Source organism: Pleuronectes platessa, chromosome 21 (genome assembly GCF_947347685.1).
Source record: "Pleuronectes platessa chromosome 21, fPlePla1.1, whole genome shotgun sequence".
NCBI classification, from domain to species: Eukaryota; Metazoa; Chordata; class Actinopteri; order Pleuronectiformes; family Pleuronectidae; genus Pleuronectes; species Pleuronectes platessa.
In genome coordinates this window covers 4,553,300-4,577,109 of record NC_070646.1, presented here as the reverse complement: position 1 = coordinate 4,577,109, position 23,810 = coordinate 4,553,300, and the positions used below count along the sequence as shown (strand labels likewise).

Genomic DNA, 23,810 nt, shown 5'->3' with positions numbered 1-23,810 from the left:
GCTGGCTGGAGGGGCCGTGTCAGTGTTGGAGAATGCTGCAGGGCCGTGAAACACACTGTAGCATGACTGCACAAGTTTCACTGTACTGATAAACTGTGCTTTACAAGGCATTTAAAGTGGTGTTTTTGAGTTTTTAGGCTGACTTATGCTTCCGTTACACACAAAAAGAGACACACATGTTACATACCTCCATGCATTCTTTACATTGGCATTGTTGATGAGCAGTACATCCATTAGAGGGCAGTGCCGAGTCGACAGTTTCTGATAGCAACAAACATGGCAGCGGCGGAGAAGGTTGTGATACTGCACCTCTTAAGAATAAAGAACAGCTACGCCTCGACATAAGGAAGATGAATCCTTCGTTGAAATGTATTCCTCCTGTCTTATGGTCGTCTCGCTTAAACTATTGGCTTCACTGCCCCCCCACGATTTCCTGTAGTACTGCTTTGTTACATTTGTTGTGTTTCCTGTCCGTAAGCTTTCGGAAGACGTGAACAAATACAGAAATTAACGCAGAGTACGTACACAAGGCTTTGTCCATTCACTAATACGCATCGAGCATAAATGAGCCTTTATTAATTGAAAGGTACAAGAAGCAGGGATTTCTCAGTCCTGTACCACAAACAATGTGTGTGCTCGGTCCTAATCAACTTAAAACTCACATCCCCACTCATAATGCATTCAGGACCTGTATGTGCAGAAACATCTGTGTGTGTGTTTGTGTGTGTGGGTGTGTGTGTGCTTTTGTGTCAAATTATCAGTTGTTATGAAATCAGCGAGCGTCCACTGTGATGTTCAGCCGCGGTGTGTCGTCTCCCTGCACGTCTGTGTGAGTCAATGTGTTGCTTTGAACTTTGTCTTGTGTCACGCTAATATTTGACCACAACGTGCAACGTGTTTGACGTTAGAGGAGAAACAAAGAAAAAATCTGTTACCACTTGTACCTTTGCCATTGTGTGCGAAGAGAGGGGGGGGGGGGGGGGGGGGAATGAGTGGAGGATTGTTTGAAAGAAACTCAAGTTTGCTCAGAATTAGACAGTTTGATTGTTAAAGATTAATTTACCTTTAAATGGAAAGCAAGGACATATTTTAAATATCACGATTGTCCTACCTGGGGTTGGAGCTTTTCTTTGTCAAACATGATAAAAACATGACAAACTTAAATATCTCTGGGTTTCGGCCGGTCGACTAAATAAAACAAATAGATTTAAAGCGTCAATTTCGTCTCTGAGAAATTGTAACTGGAAAATTTCCATTGCAAATCATCCAGCCTCCCATCCCATCAATTTCTTACATTGACTTACATTTAGGGAATAGACTATTAATACTGCTCATGCACTTTTTCCTGCTCTAAGCCTCCCTGACATCGACCTGGCCGCGGCTCAACATCTTTTTCTTCTTAGAGCTCTTGACATCTGCGGCTGTTTAAGTTGATTCTGCAGAACCAACAGTAGAGCTGAAGTTTTAAGTTGCAGACTTGACAGTCAGCAGATCACACCGACCATCTTTCATCCGCTAGGAGAAATTCCTCTATGACTGTAACTAGCTGTGTGGTTTTGGTGAATCCTAACCATTTGTTTGTCGTTTACTTTAATTTCATGCAGCACAAACCGCCCTGTGGCCCTCATGTGAATAAATGTTGTATGTTTCAGTAATTTACAGTGAAAACATGCAGACAAAAACAAGTGGGTAGAGTTTTTGTTTGACTTTCTCTTGTTTTTGTCTTCTGCCTGTTCAATCATCAGTCGCTCAACAGTTGTCTTCAACATCATGTTCCTCGTCTGCTCTCCAATGCAGAAATAGATTTTCTTCGAATGTAACCCACTGCAGAAAGGAAGTTGCCGCTCATGCTATGTTACACCCACTAAAAAACTCATTATCAGCGAAAGTGTAAAGGGTGGCAGCTTGTAAAAAAAAAAGAAGCAATGAAATGCTTCAAATTTTCACGAGTGGAATATCATTAATTACTGTTCCACATCAGCGGGGGTCCGCGGGGACCAGGGGGCAGTAAACCTCTGCTGATTCATTTTTACTGGTGGTTCAGGTGCAGAAATGACAGCAGGAGTAAATCATGTATAAAAGCTCTGCTGTGTACCGGGTGATGGACGGCCTCGCTGCACGAACAGAGATTCTGTGTTTTATCATCAGGCCTCGACATCCTTCATGACTTTTTGTTGTAAAAATAAAGTTTGACTAACACAGTGAGAACTTCTGTGGAAGTATTTGCTTTCTCCTCCCGGAATTATTAATATAAAAAATGAGGGTTTTCATTGCTGGCATAGACACAATCATTTCTGCTCGTGTGTTTGCTTCACTACATTATCGTCCTCATCAGTAATCTCCCTCTCCTGTCCTCCTCCAACCTTTCTTGCTGACTCATGGTTTTGTGTGTCCTCTCAGCTGCCTCATCTTAAAACATCTTAACTGCTTACAAAGAAGCGATAACTGAAACTGGACTTTATTCCTGACAGAAGTCCGGCCCAGAAGTGGAGCCCAAGATGTCGCTGATGGACAGGATGAAGATCCTCAAGGAGAAGGAGGAGCAGTGGAAGAACAAAGGCAAAGGAGCAGCCAATGACTCCGTCCAGTTCACTGTGGCCGGACGCATGGCCAAGAGGGGTGAGTCTATTTACTTTTGCGAGGCAGTTATTACATTTTTTGACTGAAAAGGCCATTTATTCATTATTTAATTTGACAATTTGCTGCTTTTTATTCACTTACTTCAAAGTTAACTAGATATCTTTGTAGTCTGATCAGTTGGTCGGACAAAACAAGACACTATAACATGTAACGTTTTTATTCTTAAAATATTGATGTTTATTTTTCATTATTTTCTGACATCTTTAGATAAAAGTAGTAATTGATTTGAATTCATTCATATTACTTGGAGCTCTAATTCCCCCCCTGTGTTCCCTCAGGTGTTGTCTCAGAGGAGACGCCTCTTATCTCTATTAAGAAATCGAGCAGCACACCTGTGAAGCCGCATGAAGGTACGATCATTGAGTGAATCACTGTATTGATAAAAGAACCAGGCTCTTGTGACCATATGTGTCACATGTGTCACTAATTCAACATGACCTCAACAAAACCCCAATTTAACAGAACTGTTTGTTTCTACTGGACAGAAATCTCCAGTAGAACTGACGTCAAGGTGGAAGGAGACAAACGACTCGACAAACTGGAGTCCTTCCTCGACAAGCTCCACAGCAAAGGTACAATCCAAGATTATGTTTAACTCTACATTGTGTTATTAAGGACTTATTGTAGCGTAGGCGTTACACATCTTGTCCTCACACCTTTCACCAAAAAGCACAATTATCTGACGGCCTGTGCATCACTTCCTCTTTCCTTTCTTCCTGTTTCCTTCCTTCCTGTTTCCTCGTGCTGTGGCGGGCGGGTCAGGCGTCAGCAAAAACAAGACGTCCACCATTGAGGTGACGGCCGAGACGGAGAAGGAGGTGATGACCCTGGATGACGACGAGACATTCGGCAACTTCTACAAATCCGTGTCCCCCTCCTCGCTCCACGACTCCAGCGTGGTCGTCACCGAGGAGGACTTCAGCCTGATTCAGGCCGATACACCAAAGTCAGTGAATTCATCTCTGGCTTTTTCCTCTACATCGATCATATCCATCAATCACATCCTAAAAACACTTGTATTCACTGTGTTTTCAGACTCATCTCGACCGTAACAGAACACAAGCGTGCGGTGCGGCCCGCCCGGAGGAACCAGGGCTCCAGGAACCCGTTGCGAGCTCTGGCTGCTCGCAACGACCTCCGGCAGGTTTACACCGAGCAGCGGCTCAATGTGGCCTCAGTGGAAACCAAGAGGATCCAAGTGGAGCGGAGTAAGACTCTTAGACGGCTCCACCAGAAAACACTGAATATAACCATAACCAAGTTTGATAGAATCTCACAATAATCACTTTTCCATCAGCTCATGCAGGAATGTGGACGTTGCTTTTTTCAGAGTCAGTTTTAGTTTCTGTTGTACTCAAATTGAATTATCGTGAATAAACAAATGCATAATTCCATCCTGATGTTTATGTGGCCGGACAAATTAGCTTTCTGCTGCGGACATATATTTGGGCAAATTTGATTTCTCATCGCCCACCTCATTACAGACACGAGAAGCCATTACAGGCTTCTCGTTAACTTGGTATTCTGAGAAACCAGATCACTGCAGACACACAACAGCTGCCCTGTTATTTAAGCGTACGCACTGTAAACACAACGCACACAAGGAGAAGTTGAAGATGATCTGAAGGTGTGAGCAGCTCTGATCGGTTTCCACCCGACCTGTTTGTCTGCGGCTGTTGTGCTCTCCATATTCAGTTCCTCTATTGAAACTCTGCTCAGACTTGGCTGAACTTAGGGACCTGTTCACAGTTAAAGAGGAAATGAGACGGCTACATGAAATATGTGACATCTAGTGCAGGAAGGAATAAGAAAATATTTGTCTTTCATATTTACTGTACAACAACTTAGTGGTTTTTATTTGTTGGATGTCAGATTACATCACTACACAGTTATGATTCAAGGCACTGTTCAACCTGGAACTTGTACCAGTTGATAACCTTTCTTGTTTGCCCCCCCCCCCCCCCCCCCCCCCCCCCCCCCCCCCTCCCTCAGTGGCGAAACACTCCAAACAGAACCTGGCCGACGTGGCCTTGGCGGGTCTCGCCAGCAAGGAGAACTTCCGCAAGATCAACCTGCGCAGCGTCAAGTCCACAGACGTGGTGACCAACAACAGTGCGCTGCCTTTCAACAAGCTCATGCTTATTCGCATCAAAGGTCAGAGAGGGAATGGGCTGTGTGTTTGTTTTCTACGATTGTGTTCTTATGAAGAGGAAACTAAATAAAGCTCCTCTCAGATGTGTTTCTTAGGAATATGAAGTTTAACTGTGAGATAAAAACAATATGTGTGTGTAGGTCGGAGGCACGTCCAGGTTCGCCTGGTGGAGCCCACAGCTCGCTCTCTGAACAGCGGTGACTGCTTCCTGCTCATCACGCCCAAGCACTGCTACATGTGGAGCGGAGAGTTCGCCAACGTCATTGAGAAAGCCAAGGTAGCGAACCTCACACAAACCTGATTATACCAAGAATGTGTTTCAGAAGCTGCCTCATGTTCAGGCAGGTGCTGCTACAGCTTCCTGAAGCTCAAACTAAAACATGCTGCAGAAGGAAAACATTTAAAATGACTTGCCCCCAGGTATTTCATGCTCTTTTGGGATGCACTGATTTAATAAAGAGACAAATCTTCCGCCCATGTCCAGTCGTAACACGTTGTGCATTATGCTCCGTGTGAGCAGGCGTCGGAGATGGCTTCGTTCATCCAGGCCAAGAGGGACCTGGGCTGCAAGGCGCCGCAGGTCACCACGCTGGAGGAAGGAATCAACACCGAGACCAGATGGGCCAAAGAGTTCTGGAGCCTGTTGGGAGGAAAGACCAAATACAGAGGTGCAGGCAGACACGTTTATTATGTTTACTGAAGGAGGAACAGCAGCTGAAGAGGTCGTCTCAGCTCAGATCACAATCTTTGTCTATAACTGTAAACATTTATTAGGGTATTTTAGTGAAAGTAAACAAGAACAGCACTTTTATACGGTTTGATTTATAATATAATATTGTCCAATAGAACTTGTAGGTATCTGTTGTTTTTCTTAAGAACACTTCAGCCGTGTTGATGTTTCCTGACTCGGGCTTGAAGCTTGGTTTAACATCTGAAGGATCTTCCGTCTAACCGTGCTGCCTCCCCTGCTGTCCTGCACATATGCTTACCTGCCTCTCTCTGAAATGTGTGTGTGTCTGTGTGTGTGTTTGTGTGTTATAGGTGTAGGGGAGCCGGAGGAAGATGAACTGTACGAGACGGGGATCCTCGACTCTAATGGGGTGTACAGACTCCAGGGAGACAAGCTGGTGCCTCATGATGACGCATGGGCCTCCATCCCGAGTGTCTCCATGCTCAACTCCAGTGAGGTAAAAACCACTAAGGGGGTAATGGGCCCCATCAAAGTTTGGGACCTGCAAACAAAGTCTGAAAAGAGATAAACGTAGTCCCAGAGGACATTTCAATTCCCGTCTTTAGGCCTCATGTTGTCTTGCATGGTGAGATAACGGCTCTCTGCTCTGTCTCCTTGCTGCTGCCGACACCTGACACCAGGTGCTGGTGTTTGACTTTGGCGGTGAGGTGTACGTGTGGCACGGGAAAGACGTGCCCTTGGGGGACAGGAAAGTGGCCGTTAAACTGGGCAAACAGCTCTTCAGCGGCAGCTACGACTACAGCAGCTGCAGAGTCAACCCTCTGGACGCCTCCTGCACGAATGAGGACGTGCCACAGTGAGTGTAACAAGAGTTATTGAGGTTATTGGTTGTGTTGTTGTAGCCCCTAGTGGGTTTTTTTGGCCAGTACACCTACAGAACACTTTTAACGATAGTGTGTGTCTTTGTGTGTGTGTGTGATGTCCAGGCAGGGGGAGGGTCGTCCGAGCTGGACTCTGTTTGGTCGGCTGTCGGAGCACAATGAGACGGCACTGTTCAGAGAGAAGTTCCTGGACTGGGCTGAGAGGAAGAAAGAGGAAGCTGCTCAAGCTGAGGAAATCATGGTAGAGAGTCAAATGTTAAATTAGAACAATAAAATGCACAGAAAAAAAAACAGGCAGTGGAATAACTGATATATTCATCCTGTTATATATATATATTCTTGGTTAAATAACAAATTCAAAACCAGGTGAAATCGTTGTGTCTGCTCAGAGTCCGGTCCATTCCACTGGCCGCTCCTCATTCGACCTGGAGCTGCAGCCGTGTGATGCCAGAGCGCTGCTGGACAACGAGCCCGAGCCGGTGAAGACCGTCCTGGAGGGAGTGAATGTCCAGCGGGGCCACGGCCTGGTGAGGACGGAGGACGGGAGGCAGGCGGAGCTGGCTACCATCACTGTAGACAGCTGGCACATTAAAGAGCACATCGAGGAGGAGCTGCCCAAAGAGAGTCTGGGCCAGCTGCACGAGGGCGACGCCTACATCATCCGCTGGAAATACTCCGTCACCACACTGGGTCAGTCAGGTTTAAAAAAACAATTGATTCATGCATCTATAAGGGAGGTCCACACTGAGGAGGTCAAAGTGCTCTGAAGCTCACTGTGCCTCTGTTCCCTCAGTGGGGAAGAGGCAGAAGCCCGGGGAGCTGAGCGCCGGAGCTCCCGGTCGAGAGAGGACGGCGTGTTTCTTCTGGCAGGGCCGACAGTCCAGCATCAGCGAGAAGGGAACCTCGGCTCTGATGACCGTGGAGCTGGGCAGCCACCGGGGGTCACAAGTGGGTCTCAGCTCATCACACCATCGATAGAACGGTGTCTTTATCCCAGGCTTCACTTATCTTTTTACTAAGTTATGGTGAAAGTGTGACGTTCCTCACTGTGTGGCTCCAGGTGTTGGTGAGTCAGGGGAAAGAGCCGCCCTGCTTCCTCCAGCTCTTCCTGGGAGGTTTGATCATCCACAAGGGCAGCAGAGAAGATGCTGCCAACAACACAGGTAATGGAAGAAAATGTTTGTTGTATTCAGTGATGCTCTGAAAAATATAGGTTACTAGTCTGGACCATAGATGTGTGTAAAAACAGTCGTATAGTCCATGTCTCCACTGGTTTTTAATGAAGTCAGTTTCTATAGAGAGTCTATTGAAGGTTAAAAAACCAAGATGGTGCCGGACAAGATGCTTAACATCAAAACCAGCAGCTCACAAACCAGTGCATGACGTCCCAGTGGGTTTCCACTTAGTCCGATCTCAACGACTGTGTGTGTGTGTCCAGGTGGCTGGAGGCTGTTCTGTGTCCGTGGCGAGGCGGAGGTGGAGGCCTCGCTGGTGGAGGTGAACTGCCAGAGTGCCAATCTGCGCTCACGTGCCAGCCTGGTGCTTCTTAACGCCCAGAAAGCTCAGCTGTACCTGTGGCACGGCTGTAAGTCACAAGCCAGGGCCAGGCAGGTCGCAAAGAGAGCTGCAGACAAACTAACCCAGAGGTAAGAGACGTGTGTGTGTAATGGATGAACCTCTTGTACCTGCTGTGGTGGAGTTAACTGCAGTGTTTTCTGTGTGCTGTGTTCAGATGTCCCTCGGAGTTGGGTCTGAGCAGCAGCAGCACTGTGACAGTTGAGGAGGTGGAGGAAGGAGCTGAGCCCTCGGAGTTCGTGAAGGCTCTGGGCCTGAAGGACAAGAAGGCGTACGACTGCATGCTGCAAGGTTCGTCCTCACACTGACACACGATACTTCAAACCACCAGGCAACATCCCGAGTCATCTCATTAACGAGACGTGCACGTTGCCCCCAGATCCTGGGAAGTACAACTACACGGCCCGGCTGTTCAAGCTGAGTGCCAGCTCGGGGGTTTTCGAAGGGGAGGAGCAGCTGTATCCTGCCCGGGTGACGGAGGGAGTCATGGCCATGCCGTTCCTGCAAGAGAACCTCTACGACGCTCAGCAGCCAGGTACCAGTGATGCTTTTCACTTGACTAAACATCCCCATTTCATTCAGGAGCACAAATCTATGTCCCCTGAAATAGAAAATATACAACAGAAGGGAAACGTCTGGAACATTCAGGCGAGGGGCGGCACCTGGGTAGAGGAAGCAGGAAATCCCACGAGTTTGTTTTCAGCAGATCAACACTAGTATCTGTCCCCTCGTCAAAAACTCATCGTCTTTCCAAATGTCCGTAGATCAGTGCATGAGTGAAAAGCAGGTTTCTCATGGAAATAACACAAACATTCAGTTCCACTTAGTTTCCTGTTTTAACCTTGTACTGATGAAAACTTCTCAAGATGCTTTAGTTTAAAAGACACTTTCCTTCACTTCCCTGTCGATGGATTTGTTATATATTCAGGGCTTAATGTGCGACTTTCAAACCGCCACAGTAACACCAGTAAACTCTATATCACCTCTGAGTCTGACACTCTGTCTCATCCTGGTGTCACTCCTTCTCCAGCCCTGTTCCTGCTGGATAACCGTATGGAGGTGTACCTGTGGCAGGGCTGGCAGCCGGAGGACACGCAGCGCACCGGCTCCGCCAAGATGCGCTGGGACAGCGAGAGGAAGTGCGCCATGGAGACGGTGCTGCAGTACTGCAAAGGTCAGAGGTCGCACACGGGAGGAAGCTTTGCTAGAAGTGTACTAGGGCTGAGCTGTTCACATTATTTACACTTTTCTCTCTGTTTTCCATTCAGCAAATGTCTGAATTCTAAAGCATCACCACCTTTTTTACATTTCTGTCATTTACAGAGAAGAACCAACGGCGCCCCCCTCTGGCTTATCTGGTCTACGCAGGCTGTGAACCCCTGACCTTCACTAACATCTTCCCGTACTGGCAGAAAGATTCCAGCTTCACTCCGGAGGTGGGAGACTTTTCTCTGCAATGTGTGAAATTCCAGCAACTTTTACATCTGTTTACTGATTGTGATTAACGTGTGTAAGCAGGTGGAGAACTCCAAGAACAAGGTGGTGTTGGTGAAGGAGGCGCTGTCTCGGCTCAGCAAGGAGCAGTACTCCATCGAGGAGCTGACCGGCAAACCTCTGCCGGAGGGAGTGGACCCCCTGCGCCTGGAGGTGTACCTGTCCGACGAGGACTTCAAGGTGGGACGCTCACAGTTAGACCACCAGGAGCATTTAGAAAACTGATAAAGCTTTTGTTAGAAATGCAAATTGAAGTTTGTATGTGTCAGAGCAGATAAACAGAATAATCATACAAACGTATAATGTGCTGAATATTCCATTGAAGGTAATAATGCAGCTCAAGACCAGAAAGTCTAATGTTTGTGATTTGTAAACTGTGGCTGTTTCCTGTACGTGTGTTTCAGACTCTTCTGGAGATGAGCCGGGTGGAGTTCAACGCGCTGCCGAACTGGAAGCAAAAGAATCTGAAGAAAAGCAAGGGTCTGTTTTAAAACCTTCCATCTACACAAACTTGCCTCTTTTTCATGTTCTCTGCAGCTTTTCTTACATTTTTTGTTTTTATTCCAAGAAAAAAAGACATTGTCCTTGTTTTGTCGAGGATGAAGAAAAGCGAATGTACAATTTTGTTCAAATGTTGATCTATTTTTAATAGCAGCTCCATTGTTATTGTTTCCTTGTGTCCTTGAAATATTTTACCCAACAATTATGTGCAATTGTTAATCTTTTAATGAAATGATTTCCTTCTCTGGTTAAAAAAAAAAAAAGAAATAGTTACCCTCATATTATAAATATGTAAAATACTATAAATGAATGTGTTTTTATGTTTTTCCAGACGTGTTGATTTTCTGGTGACAATGTATTTGTATAAAGAAATTTGCCTGTGGTGTGAAACTGGGGGAGTTATTCAACGATTTTTACATTTCATGGGAGAAAGAAGTCAGCTCTGTGTGGTGGGAGTAAATCGTTGACAAAGAAACGACAATAAGTCAAAACAAATCACAGCTCAGAGAACAATCCCTGTAATTTGAGGTCGGCTGAAAGAAGATAGAAATAATTTGTTTTTACTTTTGTCTGTCATAACAGTAAAGTAAAGTAAGTCCCAAAGATGGTTTCATATCAGTTTAAACAAAAATTTGTTGAAACTGAAATGATGAAAGTTTAAATTTTGACTTTGACATAAAAAACTGACACTTTTTTTACCAGGTTTGGTACAAGACATTTCCTGCTTCTCGTAAATAACTGCCTATAAACTGGTTGCTTGGGACCAAATGGAATCTTTTGTCTTGTTATAAAGGGTTTTTGTAAGTGTGTGCATGAACTCTATGTGTATGTGTGTGTGTAAATGTATAACTAAAAGTATTAAGTGTGTGTATGTAAGAGAGACTGTGAGTGTGTTATCTGTGCTCCTTTAAAATGTTTATATACACAACATGCTGTCAATACGTGTCTGCCCCGTGATGTGCAAAGTAGAAAACTTGTTTTTTCTAAACAATCTCATATTCATTTGTTACAATGTGCATTATTATTTTTTCTGTGATATATAGGATCTGCATTATATGTGGAGACAGCGACCAGGTCAGCTTTTATTCCTGAAACATTGGTGGTCGGGGGAAAAAGAGACGTGAACGCTCGAATTCCCTTTTAAAATAAAGTATTAAAAAAGTGTCTGGTCCTGATTTTCTTTTTTTGGAGGGTGGACGTTGTCGTGATCTTTATTTATTTTCACGTGAGACATTTTTATCGCTTCACAGGAGGAGAGGTGATAAAACTGATCAGTGGTTTACTGAGGCGACACTTGAGTAGAACAGAGGAGTCGTCAATGTTATTTGTGCTTTCACCTACAAAGTGTCTGTTGTGAAAAGAGCTGCTGGGATCAATATTTCCACAGTTGCTGCAGAACAAACACAACACAACACAACACTGTGCTTGTTTGGAAAAAGCTCATCACACTCATTTATTCCACTGCTGAGTGTTTTTACTGTGGTTTTAAAAGGCAGAGCTGAACTGATGATGGGATTTTGGGAGCCGAAGCTGAATGAATCATTTTTTAAACAGATATATTTTACATTTAAATCAAAATTGGCAATAATTCCCAGGATGTCGTTATCAAAGACTTATGACATAGAAATGAAACGATAAATTAAAAGAAAACACCATACAACCAATATATATCAAACATAATACATGACATTTTTATATAGGTAAATATAAATGTAGATATCGATGTCTGTGAGAAGGTCAAATCAGCTTATTGCTATCAGCCAACAGATAAATCAGTCGGTTCTATTAAAAAAGTTTAATTCTTTGCTCTGTGACAAAATGCTTTAACGTCTATAACAGCTGCAAACGAATTACAGACCATTTTCCCAAAACATTTCATTTGCCTTATTTCCCTGCAGCCGTTTGGAAACATCCCATTTCCAATGACTCAATCTCATTCCCTCTCTGCCAGTGAAGCAGCAGGCGGCCACACCAGAGCTCCCTGCAAACTGAACACAGCTTTTTATTCTAATAACACCTGTGTTTGACGAAGCCGAATGTCCACAGTGGGAGAGAAAGGTCTCGCTGGCTTTGTTTGATCACAGGCTTTAAAATCGATGGAGCCGTCAGACCTCAAATATCAGTTTCATTAAAACAAAGCTCGAGGAGTCAGATGAGGACGTGAGTTTTGCTTTGTTCAGGTCTGCTGTGTTTAATAGAGGAGGACCTGGATAACATCCAGGTATTCAGTATCTCATTCTTCATTGTACATTTTTTAAACACAGGCTGGTGGTGGCCAGGATTTCTGAATATTAAGATTGTAGATTCAAGTCCTTTTTCCTTATTACAGTGATAAATAGACACAATATTCATTTAAAAGTGTGTTTTTCAAACTTGGTGGAAGGATGTGATATGATTCAGGGTAGAAGACATTTCATTTTGGTGCGTAGGCTGCATACGAATTTCTTTATCTTTCTCAAATATTGCGCGATAAGATATTCTGAAACCTTTTTGCATCTTTTCCATATTTACAGGACTGGTATCTATGAGTGTGTGAAATGTTGTGCAACTGGAACTTGATGGGACTGTTGGTTTAGGAGGCTGAGGAGTGGTGCTTTCATCAGAGTGGCTCCTCCTGCACAGTTTGCTGCAACCCCAAAACAAATCCCCACTAGAGTGAATATAACTGACTTCCTGATGCCTGCTCACATTTGCACCTTTGCAAACTTCTGCATTACAGTCACAGAAAGACAACATTTACAGTCATGTTCCTATCTAACCACCAGGGGGTGTGGTCAGTCCAACGTTGACCTTCATTGCAAAATACTTATATACTCAGAAAGTGATGAAAAGAGAATTAAACATTTAAGACAAAACTTTTGAAGCGGAAGGATTTTTTCTTCTTTTCTCTTGAAAGTATCTGGAACATTGAGTCAGAAACATGAATATCAACAATGTTCTGACTCGTGCATCGGCTGAGGTGTTTCAAACAACACCTGCTTGGCTGGCACCAGGGGTCACTCAGACAATATGTCCAACACACCTACACTTACACACACACACATAGAGGTGTGTGTGTTATTACAGCTCTGCACCTCTGCAGGAGCCACATATCAAGCTGCTGCCAGAAAACAGTAATAGTTCTTTCCAACAGCATATGGCGGGGGGGTTGGGGGGGCCCAGCTACTGTTGCCTCCTCCAACAGTAGCCGGGCCTCTGGTTTGTTTGTTTATCCCCGGCTCTGTCCTGGGAGCATTAATCACCCTCACGGTTCTGCCTCCTGGCTCTGGTGCCACCTCAGCCCACAGTGAGGCGGCTGACACACGGCAGATTAGCCCGGGTAAGAACAGGCCGGGTGACGAGCGGCCTCTGAAGAGTTCCTACACAAGAAACATTCCCCGGCATCCTGCTGGTGTTTCCCTGAAATACTAGTTAATAAAGAATTTTCCAATTAAAACTCACTGTACATTGTTGTACAGGTTTTGTCAAGATGGACCAAAGTGAAAAGGGTTCATTTGGGGACATTTTGGAAAAGTTGCAGTTTGTTAGACGAGCAGATCGATTTAATTCACATTAAATATGCAGCAGCTCCGTGGCTTAAACATGACTGTTTGCACAGCCTCCACAGAAACACACTTTTACTTATGCACCAACATGTTTGGTTTTGTTTTCAGGTTACGTTTTCCTCACGTAAGTTTATTAATTTCTTCCATATTACTGATCATTTGTTGACTATTAGCACATTTTACTCTTCCTCTGTAATTCTGACGTGCTGTTCTTGCCCTGTCTGTATTTGTTAATCTATTAGATGCTTCCATTTCCTCGGGATCGATAAAGTATCTCACTACGACACAGGTAAAGCATGTGTGGCCTTGACTGAAGGTAAAAAGAGATTCACAAGTTTTGACCAAAGGGCAGAAATGAAACGCTGCAGTTTTGTGGAGTTTATGTGACCTACAATTTTCAGGCCGGGGGCAGTAACTTCCTGGAGACGCTCATAAAGTCGCTGCTCCGAGCCAAGAAACGGTTCTGCACAGACCCGACAATAAAACCACAACTCGTCATTTTAAATCATTTTATTTAACAAATTAAATGCACTTCATTGTCTTTTTTATTCAATAACATGCTTGCTGTAGCGTCATATTCACCATACTGATGGTATTCATCTTCTCCTTTGATCATCAAAGCACCACTGACTCATTCTCACCCTGCACGTCTGATCTTGCTCCATCTGGTGAGTGGGTACGATCGGGAACTGAGTCACAGCTTCAAGTGTCAGAATCAGGTCCAACAAGTTGAAGAGCAAAGCTGAACTGTAGATTAGTTAGACTCAGATTATTCGTTAATAATCTGCGTTTTTTCCAATATTCTGCCGGGGAAACGTATGAAGAATTCTAAACAGAGTTTGGTGGATTTGCTACAGCGTCCGATCTTCTGGTCTGGTTTAATCACCACATGTTTCTGTAGAAGGTGCTTTTGCTCAATAAGAGTAAGATAGTTACTCTTCAAAAATATAAATTCCAAAATCCTCTGGGAATGTTTGGCTCCAGACTGCAGCAGATAGGTTGTTTACCTACTGAATAGACGCGATTGACTGACATTCAACATTAAACAGTTTCTTGCATTTCAAACCGACGTTTGTATTTCTTCAGCTTTATCAAAACGGTCCTTGCAGCATTGATTCAGATCTCTCTCTCCTTGTGCTGTTTTCAAACCACAACAATTCAAACACCGTGCGTCGAAATGTGATGAGGTTGTAATTTGCTGAGTAGAAAACATCAACAAACATGATCATGTTCAATGGAGCTCTCACAAAGAGATAAGATGCAGCAGAGATGAGCTCAGAGCTGGAGGAGACGTGTGAGTCCTTCAGATTCTCAGAACTCACTCACAAATCTCTTGTTTTTACGTGGGAAACTTAAGACCTTGAACTGCTCATTGTTCACTGATTGAAGGAGTCGATGTTACACTGAAAAAAACCTTATTACCGTGTGTGCGTGTGTGTGTGTGTGTGCGTGTGTGCGTTTGTGCGTGTGTGTGCGTGTGTGATAATGTTGCTAATCAATGTTGCTCTCTGGCTTCTCACCCAGCAGGCTCGGAGCTACGCTGGGATTAACTCTCAGTTTATGATATTGACTTTATTTAAAGATGGTCGACTCCCAATTAGTGAAGCCAACGCGTCCCGATCGCCCCCTGGTGGCTGGCTGCAACGTAGGTCAAAGATTGCAATTTGTTATTGAGGATATTTTAGCTTCATTCCCAGCTGGTAGGAAGAAAAATTCAAATGAAATCGTCAATATCTATCTCACAAAATAAATTGAGTACAACATAGAGAGAGTGCAGGATTTTTGATTTGTTTCTTCCGTTCTTTATTTAAGAGCATGGACTTCCTGTTTTGAAACAGGACTTTTTGATTTCATGATCCGACTCTCTAATGCTTTTCACTTCAAACCCCGCGCTCACACTCAAATAGCTCTCGTTTGTGCTCTGTTTGTGATTAAACTGTGCACTTACACTTAGATAGTTTGATTTGAGGCTCTCGAACGGCCGGTTAATTCACTGTAACACCCACTCCCACCCCCCCCCCACGCTTTACTCTAACACCAGCTTTTAGAGTTGTGCTAATGCAGCCCTGATGAGGGTCGGACTATGTAACTCGTCAACACCCCACATTCTATTGCTTGGGTGATTGTGACATGACGTGATGCAGAGGAAAAAACAAATCCAAGTACAGGTGTTTCTTATCTGCGGAGAAGAGCTGAAGCACAAGGCTTTGGGAGTGAGAGCAGAGGTTTGAGTGAAAGCGTTGAGTCCTGCTCTTAAACTGAAAGAGTACACTCTGGAACAATAGGGGAAAAGTTTGAATCCGGACTGAGACACTGGTTGTTTTGACTTTCTCCAGCTCTCCCCCCAGTATCAGTCACAGGAAACGATGGGAGCTCTTTTCATTTATTGAACCTTTAGTTCCCTCCTCGCCCTCTGTTCTTTATCCTGAACACACACAGATTCATATTCAGGCCTTTGTCACAACAGCTCTATCACAGTGAAGCACCGGTGTTACTCACAATGCTGACAATAGCCCCGTTCTATTCACGCGTCCCGGGTAAGCCAGCGCGCACAATGGCAGCCCCCTGACGGTATTAAGCCATCACTGATTTATTTACACCTGCGGTGACGTGTCAAAATGTCAAACCGTGACAATACATTACATGCCATTACCCCCCCCACACACACACACAAACACCCACACCAACACACACTGTTCTTAATAATCTTTCGAGAGCTAATCTTCTCGTAAGTGAATTTAAACATGGAAGGAAACTAAGATCAAACATGCACATACATGTTGGTGGATCAGGAGAACTGCTGCCACTGATCTAACTGCTGAGGAGAGCGTTTATATTGTCTGGTGTGTTGTGTCAGCGGGTATTTTCCAGGCAGCAGATGGTGACAATTTGCCTACTTAACTTCGGCATCACACACACAAACACACACACAAAGACACACACTTCAGTTGTACAAACTTCCACCAAACAAAGAAAACAAACAAATTCAAACCCCAGGCTGCCGCCTCCCCGACACAAGCATGTACTCTACACCACTTGCATGCATAAACACCCATCACACACACAGACACACACACTAACACACGCACATGTCTCCGAGTGACAAAAGCCTGCCTGTATCGACCATGACATCAGTTTCCTGCGGATGAGAGGAGAACTGTGGAAGTCAGATTGATTGAAAGATCTCCTCCCCCTCGCTCATCCATCATTTCAGCCTCTTTATCATCCGCTTGCTGTTCGATCAATCGGCCACAAAGAGCGAGAAAACCATTTAGGCCAGCCCTGACCATCCAGTCACCCACAGACCTTTTTAGTTTATTTTGAACAACACACACCTGGGGCTCGACTGTCGCCAGAGAACCTGAATTGGTACAATTAGTCCAGTTTGGCCTGAATTAATATAAAGCGCCATTTGTTTGAGCGCTTGCTGAGAATTGTTTTTTTTCAGACTGACAGCCTGCCAACAACAAAACATTACATCTGTGCTCGAGCCTCTCGTCCACATGCAAAGGTTAAAGGTCGCTAAAACAGAGATTTCTGTGTAGATTTAATGAATTTATCGTTTTTCTTCGAACACCAGAAACGAACAATGGCAGATATATACCAGTGTCTCATTATTATTTGGACCCGGCGTTCTTCTCCGATATTTGATGAATCATTGATGTAGGCTTCATCGCCACCTACTGGCCCAGAATGCGTTTGTAGTCCTTTTTGTGTTCTCGTCTGGACGGAGATATTTTATAAAAGATTTCTTTTTTAAACACAGATGTGAAATATCTGCAGAAGTGTAGCCGAGGCCTGAATCTTAAAACCCCTGTGGTGTTTAAGCTGCTTGGATGTTCTCATGCCCAAAACTTTCTTGACTAAACTTAACTCTAAAGTTTTATCTGAAGCCATGAAGGGATTTGTCTGAGCTCCTCAAAGTGTCGGCTGATGTCGAGTGAATCTATTCATCTTGATATATTGTGCATGAGAAACTAAACCATGCTCCCTTATTTCACATGAATATCATATCATCTTATCCGTCTCCTTTATTGTGTCTGTGAATCTGTTGCATTGTGAACCAAACAGCGCAATAAACAATCGTTCAGATCAACGCGCAGATGGGCCTTTCGAGATGGATGGAAATTAAAACACCCACACAGAGTTCTTCTCGACAAACAAACACAGACTGACTCAGACAGAAAAAGGTTTTAAAGTGGAAATCGGTGATGATTCAGTTTGAGATGTTGTGTTGGGAGAGTGAACAGGCAACACAATAAACCCAGACTTCTAGTTCGCTGACAGAGACAGCCGTGGGAAAGCAAGGTCGATGTCAAGGATGCAGACACACACTCCTGTATCCACGATGAAGGAGCTCAGTCAGAGCACAAATAAATTAAAACACAGCAGAAAGGTTTTTATACATGACAGTACACTGGCCAGTAAGAAATCTGTGTGGGAGCTTTGCCTGAAGAGAAAACCACTGGGGGAATGTTAAATACAGAAATACAGAAATTTCCAACACAACAAACACAACAAAAAAGAACTCGATGACTGAGAGTGAAATGTCTTGATGGAGAGACATGAAATCTACGACCAAAATCCAAGGTCCAGTCAAGAAGAATCCTGCTATGGCCCTCAGGAGAGCACATGAGTCCTCCAAGTCCAAACAGTTCCATTAAATTAAATTGAGCTGAACCAAATTGCACACACTCATAAATAACAGTCCCCCGAACAGACCTGATTTCATTCCTCAACATCCATGAATTCTTACCTGAGAAATCGAGGAAAAGGTTAAAAAAAAAACACCCAACTCACAGTGCTAAAGAAAGTCATGGATCTGCCCCCTGATCCACACAAACATGTTATGGGTTCTTCCCTGAGTCCGACCACATCCTTCCACCAACTTCTGTGGAAATCCTTCTGCTGGTTTTTGTGTAATCTTGTTCACAAACGAACAAATCAAGCAAAAGAACACAAAGGTGCAAACATCACCTCCTTGGTGGAGGAAACCTCTGAATGCATGACTGGGAAATAGTCATTAAAGATGTTGATGTTGGCACCAAACTTTGATCCCCTGATTATGTTATTGGGTTGAATTTTGTGGTTTTGCCTTATTGCTCTAATCTTAAAACCTAAATCAGGTGGTACGGTGCTAAATTGGGTTCACACTGTCACATCCCAGCAAGGTTCTGTGTTTTTCCAGCTTCCTCCAACCGTCCAAAGACATGAAGATTGGGGGTTAAGTTAATTTAAGACTCTTCACTGTCCGTACCGACCAGGATGTCCCCCCGCCTCTCGCCTCATGTCAGCTGGGATTAGCTCCCGCTCCAGCCGTGACCCTCAAGGGATAAATTGGTCATAGTAGTTGCTGCCATTGTGATTTTCTAATCTCTGACATCAGACGGAATGAAAAAGGTCTTTCATCGTCCAACATGTGTCGGATGGAATCCAGCAGGAGGAGATAGCTTAACAATTGAACCATCATGTCTTTATGACGCTGGGACTCGGCTGTAAACCAGTACAGTCGGCACTTATTACAGCCAGTGGACTTGTTTTGTGATTAGCATCTAATCCCTGCTCCGAGCCCGTCAGGGTGTTTGGCTCGGCTGAATCTGGCTGATAGGCAGTGACCTTCTATGTGGCACAGGAAACTGAATCCCTTCTGCCAGGTTTATTAAAGTTTATTAAATAAAATAACATTTTAACCACTGTAAAACAAGTGTCGCTCATTCTCTTGAAACAGATTGTTAAATGTCCAGAGACGACAAAATGGTCACTTTTATATATAATCTCTGTGTTTTAGTGATTCTTCACTTCCTCCCCCTGCTCCTTCCTCTTTTATCTCTTTTTAACATTCAGTGTATCCTCTCTCTGCCTCGTCTTCTCACTCCACCCTTATCTGTAAATTTATAATCCACTTCTACAACAGTTAAAGCTGCAGTGAAAGATTATATCCCTTTTTCTGCAGCTCTCTAAATCTTATATATATATATATATACTTTTTTTTATCACACCCATTACAATTAATGTTGAATAATGTGAGAGGGCTGTCAATTGACAATAATGACAGTGACACTGATCTATCGATTTGACTTTTTTATTATTGTTGTAAATCTCATTGTGCGTCTCATTTGACCTGGAAGTTCAAATATAATTCCTCCCCCCCCCTCAGCTCTTCACAGGTCCGTTGCAGTCGCTCTCTCCGACAGTCTCCAGTGGCGAGTGCAAGCTGCTGATTGGGCCTCCACTCACCCCCTTGGACGTGTGATTGGACGGCAGCTCAGGGTTCTGCTGCACGGTTGATACTGAGCCTGGATTTCATCTGGAGCTTTGTGAAGTCCGTCCATTCCCAACCCGAGTCCTTCCTCACGTGCAGGAAGGCTGTTGAGAGGAGTGTGTAATAAAGCCGTCACCGTGTGTGTTTGTTAGAGTGAGGCGGGGGGGGGGGGGGGGGGGGGCTCCACTCGTCTGCTTCGTGCTCAGGAGCTTTGATATTTTTCCTGTTACAGTTTTTCTCCATTGCTTTGGGTCATTTCACGAAACAGAAATGACATTCTCAAAACAACACGTGCAAACCTCCAAACCACTGGGCACTGGTTCACAACTGATTGGAATATCTCATTCCTTTAATCAAATTGCAATTGTATTAGCACATCCTTGCAATGACAAGTACAATTTCCAACAGCTTGCACAAATTTCAAATGATTCAGCACACCTTTGCAAACGGTTAGGTACAATTGCCTTCAGTTATCCCAATTACCAATTGAATATATATTGCTGGTCAAAACTGACTGCTTCTCAGTCAAGTGGTTGTTCTCTGCAGAACATGTTGGCATAATTTCATTGTTTACATCATCACCTGCACAATAGTTCACTCTACTGTCAAAATCGTACAGGCACATAATACCATGAAAAACATCATGGTATATACTGTAATAAGGATATCTTTGATCATTGGCTTAATTTTCAGGTGCAACTAGAACTTTAGTAATGAAGGTTGAGCTTCACACATCTGATCACCAATCACACAGTAAGTTTACAGTTTTTCTCAATTGCTTTGGCTCATTTCACGAAACAGAAATGACATTCTCAGAGCTCTCAGTGCAATTGGCAAAATAGCCCATATGGTTCAGCACAACTACATAGATCACCTTCAAAAGGTCATATCTCACTATGCCAAATTTTAGTTTTGATGTGCTTATTGTTTGACAGTATATTGTGCTGTACACATTTTCTGTTACTGTAAGCACGATGTATGGCAATTACTGTAACAATTTCCATGGCAGTATGAGTTCGATAAACATATTTTATGTGAAACCTTGAATTAATCTTTTTTCTGTTTGATACACATAATATTCTGGAAGGAAAACATCTACTGTAACCATTCAGTGACCATTCAAGGACTGAGCCAAGATTGAAATGTGCACATGAGGGATATTTCTATGGTCCACTGCCATACTGACAAAACATCTAAACATTTTGACCTGTAGTGTTTAAACAATGCCAAAGGGACTTTTCATTTTGGGGGCACTGACTATTTGAATGAGAAAAGGATTTAGTTTTGACTGATGAGTTTGCTGTTTTGGGAGAGATATGACCTTTTGCAGGTGTGCTAAGGAGTTTTGCTGAACCATCTATGTTATTTTGAGAGATGAGCCACAGCAATCGAGAAGGAAATTTTCATTCTGGGGGCATTGACTATTTATATGAGAAAATTATTTGGTTTTGAAACTTGAGTTAACTGTTTTGGGTGAGATATGACCTTTTGAAGGTGATCTATGTAGTTGTGCTGAACCATATGGGCTATTTTGCCATTTGCACTTAGAGCTCTGAGAATGTCATTTCTGTTTCGTGAAATGATCCAAAGCAATGGAGAAAAACTGTAATCAAACCTTTCTGACGAGGTCCTGTTTCTTTTCTTTTTTTTTTATGAGTGTTACAACCATCTTGAAAATCATTTATTCCTACTGTATGTGTCTCCTGTGGTTTCATACAAACTCATTCTCCTACGCAGATGCTGTGAAATTGCTTTTATACTGGTGTTTACCTTTGCCTGTAATGCTTACCTGCACACACACACACTCACACACAAGTACACACATTCATGCACGTACAAGTACACACATGCATGCACATACATGCTGCACGAGTACACACACACACGTTCCTTCGAATATTCAAGATTTATATCAATCAGTGTGTCTCCGCTGGGTTTCAGTATCACTGCAGGTGTTTCTCATGGCAGCGGCTCAGTTGTGCGTTTCTTTGTGCTCCTGTTTTGCTTTTTCCTCCTCGCTCTCATTTTCTCTCCAATCCCTCGTCCTCCCATCCATTTATCCCCCCCATGTCTCTCCCTTTTCTTTCATCCTCTCTCGCCTATCTCTCTCTCTCTCTGTCTCTCTGTCTCTCTTTCAATCTGTCAACCTCTGTTCATCCTCTCCCTCCTCCCCTCCATCCTGCTCCCCCTCTCCATCCCTCTTAAATTTTCAACAATCAGCAGTGGCAGCAGTGAAAGGGCCATTTGTCCAGCCGTGCATTAACACCAGCATCTACAGCTACGGGTCAAAGGTTTCGTATTATACACCTCAACACACCGGCGGGACAGAGGAATTGTGGGTAATAAGGTCTGGATGGTTTCCCCACTGACTAACAGGCTTCCTCTCATATCTAAAAAACAGACGTGAGACATTCTCAGCTCTCAGTGATGTTGTTTCATCATGTTTTCATAGCATCAAATGAAAAATTGTGCAAATTACACAAAAATTCAACACGATAAGAAGTTCATGAAATGACAGAAAACATCTTTAAGAGAAACTTATTACAAACCACACATCACTCCCACTTTGACTTCAGTCAGCCACCGGGGGGCGATTCCAGATGCCTTGGCTTCACTTTTGGGGAGCAGCCATGTTTTCCATCTTCATCTCCAGTCTATGCTTTTCCCATTTGCAGCCTCACTGGCTATAACCAGCTGAGAAATACCTCAGTTTAATTGCAGACTTCTGTTGGAGTCCTGACGACGCTCCAGCGCCATTAAAAAACGATGGCGACTGTGTAATCGTGATGAATGTGGCGTGTCAGTGGGAAGCACTGATGGAAACGTTAGCCGCTGCGCTGACTAACTGGCTAACCCTCCCCGTTGGACCCCGAGGGAGTAATGAACGGACTCAGGTCCCCTGACGTGTGTCATCGTGCACACGTAGCGAGCACTGTCGCAAAGGGCCACTGCATCACACGTTACACACACGATGACGCAACAACCTTCAAGTATGCACACATGCACTGTTTCCTTACTGCCCCTCGTCTTCACCGCAGAGCGAAGAGGGAGAACGAGTCAAGTGTTTCCTCAGCCACCGACAACATGAACTTTTCATTCCACGACTTCAAAGAGACGCCCCCCCCCCCCCCCCCCCCCCCCCCTCTCGGTCCCAAACCTTCTGTTTTATTTCATCTGCTAAAAAAAACAGAACCTGACACAGAAGCGTGATTCTCTGTGAGCAGCACGATGCCTGGACTTTCATGTCCTCGGCCAATTAGAAGCTGTGAAGGTGAAAAGTCCAGAAGATGGTTTAGACTTTTGTTTGATTATTGATTTTCTCTTTTTCTTCGTAACTGCTAATGCTGAGGGGGGATTTGTTTTGGCAGGATCCTCTGTTGTTTTATTCACCAGAGCGAGAAAATATAAGCGACACAAACATCAGCAATTTTCTACGAGGAACTCAATTCCAGCCGCAGCTGAATTAGCTGCTGCCGCTGTGTTGTTGTTTTACACACGTCTGAGTCCATTACAACCAGGCTGCTTTTATCAAGGGAGTTTATTATAGGCAAAGACAAAATCCCTGTGATCCCTGTATTTCCACCACCTGGCGTGTGTTTCCTACAATAACAACCACACGCTTTGACATCCTTGTAAAACAATCTGTACCCTGACCCCTCCTGACAAGGGGTTATGAGCAAAAACCATTTCCTGCAGTTTTACAGGCTCCCCGGTGAATGCTGCCCCCGCCGGCCCAGGGTGCATCTGCTGCGAGCCCGGGATCTGCCTCAGGGTGACCCCCCCCCCCCCCGAGGTCGTCCTGTGATGCCCCCCCGGCGTATTGTTCCCACACTGAAAAGAGGAGTAATCTGTGTGTTTGTTGTCGTCTGTTATGGATCCTTGGATGGAAAATCTTCGTCATTATCGCCACTGGTCACATGCGTGTGCTCACATGCATTCAAACGCACATTCACCTTCTTGTGCTGCACGAGCGTAAAAACCTTCTCTCAACCTGGAAGAAAGAGATTTTTTGGAAACATTAATGAGGTGAATTTTTGTTCCTAATTTGAAAATTCCTTCTGATATAGTT

The 23,810-nt window shown here is 44.1% G+C and overlaps 1 protein-coding gene across 5 annotated transcripts in view; it reads left to right on the top strand.

The window, feature by feature from the left end:
* Window positions 1-10,254, top strand: part of svild (supervillin d) — a 40,535-nt gene extending 30,281 nt beyond the window's left edge. For all 5 annotated transcript variants that reach the window (XM_053413457.1, XM_053413453.1, XM_053413454.1 and 2 more), the window contains 21 exons: window positions 2,472-2,619; window positions 2,919-2,990; window positions 3,126-3,212; window positions 3,403-3,586; window positions 3,676-3,848; window positions 4,633-4,794; window positions 4,933-5,069; window positions 5,313-5,460; window positions 5,834-5,979; window positions 6,164-6,339; window positions 6,470-6,605; window positions 6,754-7,054; window positions 7,158-7,312; window positions 7,425-7,527; window positions 7,803-8,010; window positions 8,097-8,230; window positions 8,319-8,474; window positions 8,970-9,113; window positions 9,263-9,375; window positions 9,458-9,613; window positions 9,838-10,254. In XM_053413457.1, the coding sequence (XP_053269432.1) occupies window positions 2,472-2,619; window positions 2,919-2,990; window positions 3,126-3,212; window positions 3,403-3,586; window positions 3,676-3,848; window positions 4,633-4,794; window positions 4,933-5,069; window positions 5,313-5,460; window positions 5,834-5,979; window positions 6,164-6,339; window positions 6,470-6,605; window positions 6,754-7,054; window positions 7,158-7,312; window positions 7,425-7,527; window positions 7,803-8,010; window positions 8,097-8,230; window positions 8,319-8,474; window positions 8,970-9,113; window positions 9,263-9,375; window positions 9,458-9,613; window positions 9,838-9,924 (3,126 nt within the window). In that variant the 3' untranslated portion in view covers window positions 9,925-10,254. The remainder of the gene's footprint in view (window positions 1-2,471; window positions 2,620-2,918; window positions 2,991-3,125; window positions 3,213-3,402; window positions 3,587-3,675; window positions 3,849-4,632; window positions 4,795-4,932; window positions 5,070-5,312; window positions 5,461-5,833; window positions 5,980-6,163; window positions 6,340-6,469; window positions 6,606-6,753; window positions 7,055-7,157; window positions 7,313-7,424; window positions 7,528-7,802; window positions 8,011-8,096; window positions 8,231-8,318; window positions 8,475-8,969; window positions 9,114-9,262; window positions 9,376-9,457; window positions 9,614-9,837) is intronic.
* Window positions 10,255-23,810: the final 13,556 nt, after the last annotated feature.